This window comes from Bos indicus, chromosome 21 (assembly GCF_029378745.1).
Source record: "Bos indicus isolate NIAB-ARS_2022 breed Sahiwal x Tharparkar chromosome 21, NIAB-ARS_B.indTharparkar_mat_pri_1.0, whole genome shotgun sequence".
Classification (NCBI taxonomy): Eukaryota; Metazoa; Chordata; class Mammalia; order Artiodactyla; family Bovidae; genus Bos; species Bos indicus.
Genome location: NC_091780.1, coordinates 69,978,769 through 69,990,430, shown reverse-complemented (window position 1 = coordinate 69,990,430; position 11,662 = coordinate 69,978,769). Strand labels below are relative to the sequence as shown.

At 62.5% G+C, this 11,662-nt stretch overlaps 2 gene segments (V, D, J or C); both read left to right on the top strand.

The window, feature by feature from the left end:
* Positions 1-1,771: 1,771 nt before the first annotated feature.
* LOC139178306 (immunoglobulin heavy constant gamma 2-like) lies at positions 1,772-6,915 on the top strand. The segment is given in 5 exon segments: positions 1,772-1,790; positions 5,241-5,531; positions 5,863-5,901; positions 6,039-6,359; positions 6,442-6,915. Coding segments are annotated over 5 exon segments (984 nt in total).
* A 164-nt stretch (positions 6,916-7,079) lies between these two features.
* On the top strand, positions 7,080-9,645 carry LOC139178307 (immunoglobulin heavy constant gamma 1-like). The segment is given in 2 exon segments: positions 7,080-8,449; positions 8,616-9,645. Coding segments are annotated over 2 exon segments (330 nt in total).
* The last annotated feature ends 2,017 nt before the right edge of the window (positions 9,646-11,662 follow it).

Below are 11,662 nucleotides of genomic sequence, written 5' to 3'. Positions count from 1 at the left end.
TGGGGAAAGAGGTGAGATAATCGGCCAGAAGAGAACAAAACCCAGAAGAACTGCACTATAGACATGAGTCAACACACACGAGTCAACACAGACATGAGTCAACATACACGTGATTCAACACACATGTGTGTATACGTACACGAGTCAACATACATGTGAGTTTACATACACATGAGTCTACATACACAGGAGTCAACATGCACATGAGTTAGCAACCTCTTCACTGCACTCCTCCCCGTTAGGGAGGATGCCCACACCCTTTCTTTCCAGGCTGGTATCTCTGCCTTGCTCTGTCTTGAATAAATGAACCTCTTCTCTGTGTGCTTTCCACATGTTGTGCTGTGTCTTTAATCATAAACTTCACACCTGTATTTACAGTGTTTGCCTCCTTGGAACATTCGTGTTTTCAAATGAGGCAAGAGCCAGGCGATCCTTCCTTCTAGTCTCCAGCCTCTGGTGCTCTAGCTGCTAGGACTCCGGGATTTCATCCAGGCTATGCAGGTCCAATCGGAGAAGGCAATGGCACGCCACTCCAGTACTCTTGCCTGGAAAGTCCCATGGACAGAGGAGCCTGGAAGGCTGCAGTCCATGGGGTCGCTAAGAGTCGGACACGACTGAGTGACTTCACTTTCACTTTTCATTTTCATGCATTGGAGAAGGAAATGGCGACCAACTCCAGTGTTCTTGCCTGGAGAATCCCAGGGATGGGGGAGCCTGGTGGGCTACCGTCTCTGGGGTCGCACAGAGTCAGACACGACTGAAGCGACTTAGCAGCAGCATGCAGGTCCAATACAAGGGCAGGGAACTAAACTCCTGCTTCAGGACTGCTCCCTGTTGTCTCTCTAAGGAAAAGACCTCCACCCACATCACTTCTGGGGTGGGGCTATAGTGTCTCCCAATCCCAGGCCTACTGCTCTATCTATGGGACAGCCAGAGTGCACATGGGGTCTAGGATGCCCTACAGCATTTCAAGACACTAGAAGCAGGGGGCCCCTGTCATCCACACACGGGGAGGTCACTGTGCCCCAACCAGCCGTGGAGGGGCTGCACCATGTCTCTCAGCTGGACCGTCACTTTGGGCCCCAGTGACCACCATAACTGCCAACGGCAACAGCTATGGCCAGGAGAACAGCTGCCCTCTGACCGTAGATGCTGTTCCGGCCTCTGTCAGATATCAGGGCCATAGAAGAAGGCAGGGGGAGGAGGTGGGAAGAGTCAGGACCCAGACGAAACAGTGGTCTAGAGGGAAGCCCATACGGGCTGGAGGACCAGACACGGCCCGAGGCTGGGCCGCACACTGGGAATGACACGCTCTCCAGGGTTGCAGAGGAACCCACCAGGGCTGGGAGGCTCAGAGGGCAGAAGCAAGGGCCCAGACCCTGGGCTGTGGTTCAACCAGGCATAATCCCAGCGGAAGGTGGAAAGCCGTGACGGCTGGGGTTCCCACTCCTCCCTTGGGTCCCAGGGCACTGCTCAAACCACCCCACTCACCCACAAGACGCAACTCAGCTGCATCTGGACTCCCCCAGGCCTTCTGAGGCAGAAACCACCCAGAAGAAAAGGGAACTTCAGGAAGCAAGTTGTGCCACCAGGTTTCAATCCACTTCTTAGTGTTTGGAGACTTGTGGGCAGGGAGTTCACACATCAGGGGACTGGTGACCAAGTGCTAGGGAGCAGGGCTGCAGACACAGCGCACAGATCCCAGGAGCCACATGTGTCTGGGGCCAGAGCAGGGAAGGGGCCCAGAGCCCCAAGCTGCAGGGGAGCCCCCTCCACAGCCCCCACTATGGGTGAGTGGGGACCCCGAGGATGAGCACACAGGGACAGGAATGAGAGCCCTGGAGGGAGACCGGCCTCAGGATCCCCAGAGAGGCTGGAGCAGCCAAGCGGGCCGGGGGAGGCAGCTGCCCCCGGTCACGGTGCCGGACGAGAGTGGGGACGGAACCCGGGAAGGGCGCACAGCACCGAGAGTGCTGCTGCCCAGGGCTGGGGAGCTCGGGGGGCTGTGGGCCGTCGAGGAGCAGGACAGGCTGGAGATGGGAGGGGAGGGCTGTGCATGACCAGGGGCTCTGGAGGCCCGGGCTGGGCAGGCATGAGGACCAGCCAGGACAGAAGGAGGGTCTGATGTGAGGAGCAGGGAAGGGAGAGGACCCCAGGGCAGTGACGGCTCCTGGACAGGCCGCTGGAGCCGGCACAGGTCTCAGGGCAGGGCCACGTGCAGGGACTGTGGGTCCCGACTGGGCTGGAGCCGAGTGCAGAGGCAGAGCCGAGGGGCAGGGCTGCAGGGCCGGACAGGCTCCATGTCCACAGCAGGCAGCACAGGGCTGAGCCCGCAGCTCCCCAGAACGCAGGGGACTGACCAGAGCCCAGGGCCTGAGGACCAGCAGCGGGAGCTGGAGAGAGGGCAGGTGACCCGAAAAGTAGAGGCAGCAAGGAGCCACAGGAGGGCATAGGTGGAGGGACAGAGAAGAGTGGAGAGAAAGGGCCAGGACCTCCGCCAGGAGGGGCCCGGGTGGACAGAGCTCCTCCAGGGGAGAGCAGCCCGTAGGCCACGTGGACACCTGGCAAGTCCAGGGACGAGAGCTGAGCCTAGGAAATAAAGGGGTGAGGAGTGGAGCTGGGCAGGGGTGAGGGTTCCTGGAGGGGCCAGAGAGGCAGGGGAGCCTGAGGTGGCAGCCCAAGGGACAGGGTGCAGCGAGGCTGCAGGTGAGCAGGGGCTGGGAGGGCAGGGGGGCCCCTGGAGATATGGGGAAGCAGGTACAGCTTGTTGGTGAGCAGGGGGCTGGGAGGACAGGGGGAGCCCTTGGTGCTTTGGGGGAACAGGTGCAGGTCATGAGGGTGAGCAGGGGCTGGGAGGACAGGGAGTGTCCCTGGTGTTTGGGGTAGAAGACACAGCTTATGGGTGAGCAGGGCCTGGGAGGACAGGGGGAGCCCCTGTTGCTTTGGGGGAGCAGGTACAGCTTGTGAGGGTGAGCTGGGTGTGGGAAGACAGGGGGAGCCCCTGGTGTTTGGGAGAGCAGGTACAGCCTGTTCGGGTGAGCAGGGGCTGGGAGGACAAGGGGTGTCCCTGGTGTTTGGGGGAGCAGGTACAGCTTGAGAGGGTTAGCAGGGGGCTGGGAGGGCAGGGGGTACCTCAAGAGCTTTAGGGGAGCAGGTACAGGTTATGAGGGTGAGCAGGGGCTGGGAGGACAGTGGGAGCCCCTGGTGTTTGGGGGAGCAGGTACAGCCTGTTCGGGTGAGCAGGGGCTGGGAGGACAAGGGGTGTCCCTGGTGTTTGGGGGAGCAGGTACAGCTTGAGAGGGTTAGCAGGGGGCTGGGAGGGCAGCGGGTACCTCAAGAGCTTTAGGGGAGCAGGTACAGGTTATGAGGGTGAGCAGGGGCTGGGAGGACAGTGGGAGCCCCTGGTGTTTGGGAGAGCAGGTACAGCCTGTGAGGGTGAGCAGGGGCTGGGAGGACAGGGGGTGTCCGTGGTGTTTGGGGGAGCAGGTACAGCCTGTGAGGGTGAGCTGGGTCTGGGAAGACAGGGGGAGCCCCTGGAGTTTGGGAGAGCAGGTACAGCCTGTTCGGGTGAGCAGGGGCTGGGAGGACAAGGGGTGTCCCTGGTGTTTGGGGGAGCAGGTACAGCTTGAGAGGGTTAGCAGGGGGCTGGGAGGGCAGCGGGTACCTCAAGAGCTTTAGGGGAGCAGGTACAGGTTATGAGGGTGAGCAGGGGCTGGGAGGACAGTGGGAGCCCCTGGTGTTTGAGGGAGCAGGTACAGCCTGTAGGGTGAGCAGGGGCTGGGAGGACAGGGGGTGTCCGTGGTGTTTGGGGAAGCAGGTACAGCCTGTGAGGGTGAGCAGGGGCTGGGAGGACAGGGGGAGCCCTGGTGAGTTGGGGGAGCAGGTACAGCTTATGGGTGAGCAGGCTTTGGAAGACTTGGTGTGCCCCTGGTGTTTGGGGGAGCAGGTACAGCTTGTTAGGGTGAGCAGGGGGCTGGGAGGGCAAGGGGTACCTCAAGAGCTTTAGGGGAGCACGTAGAGCTCTGAGGGTGAGCAGGGGGCTGAAAGGACAAGGGGAAACCCCAAAGTTTTGGGGGAGCAGGTGTGGATTGTGAGGGTGAAAGCTGCAGGGAGGGCAGGGGACTCTCTGGGGTGTCTCAGGGGACAAGGTGGAGATTGCACAGGTGAACCGGGCTCTGGGAACGAGCAGCTGGCCAGCTAGTGCTGAGGTCGGAGGCAGAGGGTCTGAGCTAAAGGGCGCCCTTTTGGTGGAGGGTCGGGGACAGCAAGGCCACGTGCAGAGGAAAATGAAGGATGCTCTGGCCTGAAGTGGGAGGCCTTCCCAATGAGAGCAGGTGGCCTCCATTCATAGGCCCGGGGTTCCCATCGTGTTGCAGCCATCTCTGGGGACTCAGGATGGATGGGGGTCGGCCAAGGCAAGGGGCAGCTGCCAGGACAGAGGACAAGGCTGGAGTACATGAGGCTGTTCCTCGAGGTCTCAGACGGGCAGGGCCCGGGGGGCTGACCAGGCTCTTCCTCGAGGTCTCAGATGAGGCTGCAGGCCCACGGAGCTGAGCAGGGTCTGGGGACAGCCCGGTTAGACGAGCTGCGGCCCGTGGAGCTGCCCGGTGCTGGAGGTGCAGGCAGGGCCCAAGCAAGGCCCCCACGGTGCTGAGTGCAGGGTGCGCCCAGGAAGGTCAGGGCCTAGACGGTCTGGTGAGGAGGAGCCGGGCGGCCAGGAGCGTGGAGCAGGGGCCGAGGGCCAATCAGGGGAACCAGGTGAGGGACGGGGCCAGAGACACACCTTTGGGAGCCTGGTTGAACCAGGGTTGGAAGGGGACAATCAAGGAGGAGACCTCAGGGACAGGGTCCAGGACCGGGGCAGGATGTGAGCCCAGAGCACCTGTGCGCAGAGCTGGCCCGGAAGTCACGGGCCTGCAGGGCTGAGGCCAGGCCGGACGGGGGCCGGGGGCAGAGCAGGGCGAGGGGGACAGGCTCCTCCAGGCTGAGGGAACAGGGGCCAAAGGAAGGGCCAGGCGCCCACAGGAGGGAAGGGGCCCTGGGCTCTGATCCAGGAGGCCACACTCACCGACCCAAGCTGTGTCCAGACACCCCAACTGCAGTACAGAGAGCCGGGTGGCCACCATGCCGGCCGGTCATCAGACCCTGGAAGCAGGTGGTGGCTGGGCTCGGAGGTGCCCCAGGCCTGGGCTCCTGAGGTCCTGCTGGACCCCGCATTCACCCAGCCTCCTCTTTCACAGCCTCCACCACAGCCCCGAAAGTCTACCCTCTGGCATCCCGCTGCGGAGACACATCCAGCTCCAAGGTGACCCTGGGCTGCCTGGTCTCCAGCTACATGCCCGAGCCGGTGACCGTGACCTGGAACTCGGGTGCCCTGAAGAGCGGCGTGCACACCTTCCCGGCTGTCCTTCAGTCCTCCGGGCTCTACTCTCTCAGCAGCATGGTGACCGTGCCCGCCAGCAGCTCAGGACAGACCTTCACCTGCAACGTAGCCCACCCGGCCAGCAGCACCAAGGTGGACAAGGCTGTTGGTGAGAAGATGGTCCCCGGGGAGGGTGTCCACACCAGGAGACCAGGGTCAGCCCCACTGCCTGCAGGGGCCCCACCCCCGGGGGTGCTGTGAACCAGGCCCAGTGTGTCAGGGGAGGCCCTGTCTGTCTCTCTCCTGACAGTCTTGCAGGCTTGGGGAGGGGGTTGTCTGGAGTTTCCGCCAGGTCCAGGGTGGCCGCAGGCTGGTCAACGTCCACACGCCTGGACCCACAGAGACGGGCCCTGAGCTCAGACCTGCTAAAACCCGTCCCTGCCCTAATCCCAGCCCATGGCTTCCTGCCCCTGGTAACCCCCAGTCTGCTCTCTCTGCAGGGGTCTCCATTGACTGCTCCAAGTGTCATAACCAGCCTTGTAAGTCGGGAAACCTTTTCTCCATCCAGCGGATGTGAACAGCACCAGGAGGACTCAGGGTGTGCGGGTGGAGGGGGATGGCTGCCTTAGATGAGTGAGACCCCGATATTAATCTCCTGCCATGTCTCTGCCATCAGGCGTGAGGGAACCATCTGTCTTCATCTTCCCACCGAAACCCAAAGACACCCTGATGATCACAGGAACGCCCGAGGTCACGTGTGTGGTGGTGAACGTGGGCCACGATAACCCCGAGGTGCAGTTCTCCTGGTTCGTGGATGACGTGGAGGTGCACACGGCCAGGTCGAAGCCAAGAGAGGAGCAGTTCAACAGCACGTACCGCGTGGTCAGCGCCCTGCCCATCCAGCACCAGGACTGGACTGGAGGAAAGGAGTTCAAGTGCAAGGTCAACAACAAAGGCCTCTCGGCCCCCATCGTGAGGATCATCTCCAGGAGCAAAGGTGGGCCAGGTGGACGGGACTGGGAGGGCCCCGTGGGCCAATCAGAGTGACCGCTGTGCTAACAGCCTTCCTGTCCCCACAGGGCCGGCCCGGGAGCCGCAGGTGTATGTCCTGGACCCACCCAAGGAAGAGCTCAGCAAAAGCACGCTCAGCGTCACCTGCATGGTCACCGGCTTCTACCCAGAAGATGTAGCCGTGGAGTGGCAGAGAAACCGGCAGACTGAGTCGGAGGACAAGTACCGCACGACCCCGCCCCAGCTGGACACCGACCGCTCCTACTTCCTGTACAGCAAGCTCAGGGTGGACAGGAACAGCTGGCAGGAAGGAGACACCTACACGTGTGTGGTGATGCACGAGGCCCTGCACAATCACTACATGCAGAAGTCCACCTCTAAGTCTGCGGGTAAATGAGCCTCACGTCCCTGCACCAGCAAGCCCTCACCCAGCCCACCCTCCCCGGGCTCCAGGTCCAGCCAGGACGCCCTAGCCCCTCCCTGTGTGCATTCCTCCTGGGCCGCCGTGAATAAAGCACCCAGGCCGCCCTGGGACCCTGCAACGCTGTGCTGGTTCTTTCCGAGGCAGAGCCCTGGTGGCCGCCAGGCCTGCGGGGGTGGGCTGAGCCGACTCTGGGCCACTTTGTTCAGCATCTGTGGGGGAGCTGACCCCACTCCGGGCCAGACACACAGTGAGTGGGTCCAGCAGGCCACCTGGGCACTGCCCGAGGCCACAGAGGGGCTTGGCCAGAGGCGCACCTCCACGGCCCCCTCCAGCCACCACCTGTAGGGCCACACTCTGGACAGGAACGGGGGAAGCCCCCGAGACCCTCAGGGATTGAGGCCCAATGCTTCCCGCCTCTGCTCCAGCCCACGCTGTGGGGCAGGGCCACATCCTTGTCCCCAGGCCCCTGTCCCTGGGTGTCCAGAGTCCTTGTGTCCACTCTGGGCCTGCCTGGAGCCACGCGTGGCCGGGGGGTGGCCCTGCTTCACCCTCAGGCTCCCAAGGTCAGGCCTCGCCCTCCCTCGGCCAGAAGGCTCTGCCCAGCTCTCCCTGCCCGGGGCCAAGCCTGTGCACCCGTGGGGAGGTCATCCCTGTGCCTGAAAGGGGTCCAGGCCGGGAGCCCTGAATGTCCAGGGCAGGGACCTAGCTGCTCCCTGTGGACACGGAGCCCAGACCACAGACAACAAGCCCCAGCCCCGCACGCACACGAGACAGCCCACACCAAGCCTCCTCCACACGGACTCAGGTGTCCACCCTCACATGAGCACACTTCACCCCCGGACACACCCACATGCCTGCACACACTCAGGTCTCGCACTCGGGGACCCATGGGGTGACCCCACGGGCCCAGACCAGAGCTGGGTCTTCTGAGCCCTCCCTGTGGACACCAGCTGGGCCCCACCCTCCAGCGCCCATGGGCTGCTCAGTGGCCCTTTCCCACACTGAGCACACTGACCAGGTCAGACATCTGTCCCTCGCCTCCCCTGGGGCACCCACGCCCCTCCCTAGCAGGCTTAGATCCCCACTCAGCCCCTCGTCCCAACACCCTCACCCCTCGGGCACAGCACCCCTCAGGCCCGGTGCTGTCAGCCCTCCCTCCCTGGGGGCAGGGCCCAGGAACGTGTGCTCTCCTGACCCTCCTGGCTCCAGGCCTGGCCCCTAGGGCAGAGGAGGCCCGGAACTGAGCTTCTGTCCTGCGGGGAGGTGGGGTCAGGGCCCCAGCTCAGGGCACAGCTCAGGATGGGAGCAGGACACCACAGGCCAGGCCCAGGCAGTGGCCAGGGCTGGAGGGGTTGGGGCTGGGGCTGGGCCCCAGAGACTGACCTCAGGTGACCCCTGCCTGGCCCATGGGGAGATCACGCCACCTTCCCCCCACCCAGAGGGAGCCCTGCCCTACCCCAGTGACCCTGCCCAGCCCCCCATGGGCAGACACAGCACTGACCACCCCTCCCTGTGCAGACCTGCTGCTGGAGGAGGAGATCTGTGCGGACGCCCAGGACGGGGAGCTGGACGGGCTCTGGACGACTATCTCCATCTTCATCACACTCTTTCTGCTCAGCGTCTGCTACAGCGCCACCGTGACCCTCTTCAAGGTGGGAGGCCACCCTGCTGTCCCTCGGGCCCCCTCTGTCCCCAGGATCCCCTCAGAGCCCCTCATCAACCATTGACTGTCCCTCACTGTCCACTCGCTGTCCACTCCCTGTCCCTGGGAGCAGCCCGGTGAGATTCAGGCTGCACTCACCCCACTCTCCCCGGCAGGTGAAGTGGATCCTCTCATCCGTGGTGGAGCTGAAGCAGTCGATCACTCCCAACTACAGAAACATGATCGGACAGGGCGCCTAGAGCTCCTGTGGGCCACACCCGGACCACCTCAGACCCGACTGGACCACACCTGTCCACTCGTGACTCTCAGCCTGGGCCAGGTCTGTCCCATTGCCTTATGAACTCACTAATCCTTGAGCTCATGCCCTTCTTGGCCCGTACCTCAGAACTCTGGCATTGTGGCCACCACTGTCTGCCCCAGCCCCCGTCAAAGACCCAAGTGGACAGCAGGTGATTTCCCAACCTGAGCTGATGGACGCCAAGGGCCTCCGCACAGCCTGCAAGACACCACTGCAGCCACATGCCCTACCAAGAATGCACGGGTCCAGGGCTGTCTGCAAAGGGCACCCGCATCTTGTCCAGGCTGGGATCCAGACCCAAGGTCCCTGGAGGAGGCCCCTGTTTCAGATCCTTGGGAATAGCTGTCCTGCTGTCCAAGTTCCTGGGAGGACCACTAACAGTTACTCAGGCCACCTCCACCGAGGACTCTGCTGTGAGCAGGCCTGGGCCCACGGCTGCTGCAGGAGCCCTGGTGGAGGAAGGGGTGACGTCCAGCCAGACGGACCGCCTGGACACGAGCTTGGTGATCGGTTCCCAGTGGACAGAGCTGGAGAGGCTCCCAGAATACAGAACGGCAGGGCAGCCAGTCCATCTGGCGGCCAACAGCCTGACACGTCCCGCAGGAGCTCGGCCTGCACCGAGGGCAGGGGTGAGAGGCGAGACCAGAGACCCACAGAGGCCCAGCCCCAGGCCCCGGGGCCCCACCTCGCCTCACAGTACAGACTCTCCCGTCGTTGCAGAAACGTGCATGGGCGTCTCTGGATGGGAGGCGCTGCCCCTAAGACTGGAAGGAAGGACCACAGTCTCAGAGCTTGGGAAGCTTCTTCTGCCTAATGTGGGGGCCTGTTCTTTCTCTTTGCTGTCTCTTTATCTCTTTAATGACAATAAAGCATCTTTACTTCACCTAGCTCACTGGCCAGTCTCCGTATGTTGACACACCTTCTCCCTTTGAGGAGTCCACAGCCTGGCTGCCCCACCCCCACTGGCCCCTGAGCTTCCTGCCCCCCCCCACCTGCACTTAGGGTCCCTGGTCCCATCCCTACCTGACCCATGGGTGCCTGACTCCCACCTGCTACCCACCCCTAGGGCTCCACTCCGCCTCCCAGGCAGAGGCCAGCCTGAAGCCAGGGGAGCCACAGACAAGCGCCCCGTGCTGGGTGGTCAGCACAGGAGGCTGTAACAAACACCGCGGGCGGCTGGACCACGGGCGGCGCCGCTCACACCCTGGAGCCTGGGACCCCGGATCCAGGAGCACAGGGCCGGCTCCTGCTGAGGCCTGTCTCCATGGGGTGCAGACGCCGTGTCCTCACGGGGGCACCCCTCTGTGCCTGTCTCTGTCCTCACCTCCTCTTAGAGGGTCTCCAGTCAGACTGGACGAGGGCCCACCCTGGGACCCCAGTTCACCCTCATCACCTCTTCAGAGACGCCACCTCCAGAAGCAGTGATGCTTGAGGTCTGGGGGTCAGGGCTGCAAGACTTGAATTTGGGGGTCACAATTCTGCCCCAAACAGGCGGGTTGATGCCAGAAACCCAGAGCAGGAGGGGACACCAGTGAAGGCGGGCCAGGAGGGGCAGCTGGGGGAGGGGTGTCAAACCCCTGACCTGGTTCAGTGCTCAGGACACAGTCAGTGAGAAGGACCTCAGAGGGCGCTGGGGACACCGTGCTCAGCCTGGCTGCACAGAGGTGATGGCTGTGCCACAGGAAAAGCAGGAGGGGCCCAGGGCGCCAGAGAGGGACCAGGAAGGGTGGCCGCTTGCATGAGATGAGGCCGCTGTGTCCGTCAGCCGGCCTGGGTGCAGGATGTAGTCAGGACTCTATCCTCACAGACACCAGGGACCAAGGAGACTGGACACTCCCCGAGGGAAGAGGAGGATCGTGCTTAGGGACAGTTCCAAGTGGGGGCCCAGGCCTGGGAGGGTGCTGGCCGTGCTGGGCTCTCTTCGGAGGGCATTTTTGGGGAGTTGGGTCATCATGGGGGCATGCCAGTGTTTGCCCAAGCCTTTCGGGGGAAAGGGAGGTCCTGCCGCTGGACAGCCCAGGCCTGGGCCCAGCAACACCAGCTCCAGACAGAGAGCTGCCATCATGTCAGCATGACCGCATCACCCCAAGGCCCTCGGAGGTGCTGATCCAGGCTCCTGTGGGTAGAGGGACAGACAGAGGACTTCACACATCATTCAGAGGACCAGACGTAAGACTGGGTACTGGGAGGGGGCCAGCAGGATGGCCATGGGGTCGACACCATGGTCCAGGAAACCATCTGGCCCTGGGGGACCCGGCCAGGCCACATGTACATGAGGCCTCTCTGCCAGCAGCTCTTGGGGGTCCCCCACACTCTGCTTCTCCCACTCAGTAACCATCTAACCAAGACGCTGACCATCCTATCAGCTGTCCAGCCTGCCCAGCCCTGGGCCCTGCCCGTCACATCCATCCCCAAGACCATCAACAGCCGCTAGCTGGTCCAGCCATCAGGAAGGCTAGGGTAGCCAACTCAAGCACTGGCTCTCTGGCCTCCTAGCTGAACACAACCCCTGGCAAGGCTACCCATGGGCCCCTGGAGAACTGACCCCACCTTCCAGGACTCCCATGCTGACCTCTCAAAAGCCACGCCACAGAGCACCCCTCCTCACACTTTCCCTCTATTTAAAAGCATTCACAACATAAAAGTCATGAGTTGTGTTTACTTGGGCAGGAATTTTTAGGACTTCAAGCCCGGGGGCAGCACCTCAAGCACACTGAGAGAACTACTATGAGGAGGGGAGGGGAGGAGCCAGCATGTAGAAGTTTGCAACAAAGGGCAGGCAATCTGAATGTCAAAAGGTTACTGTTAATTAAATAAAATCAGAAGCCCAAGCTCAGGGACTTAGCACTTTTCTGTACACCTGAAGATACAAGAGTCTGAGTTCGCTGACATGGTTCCTTTCAT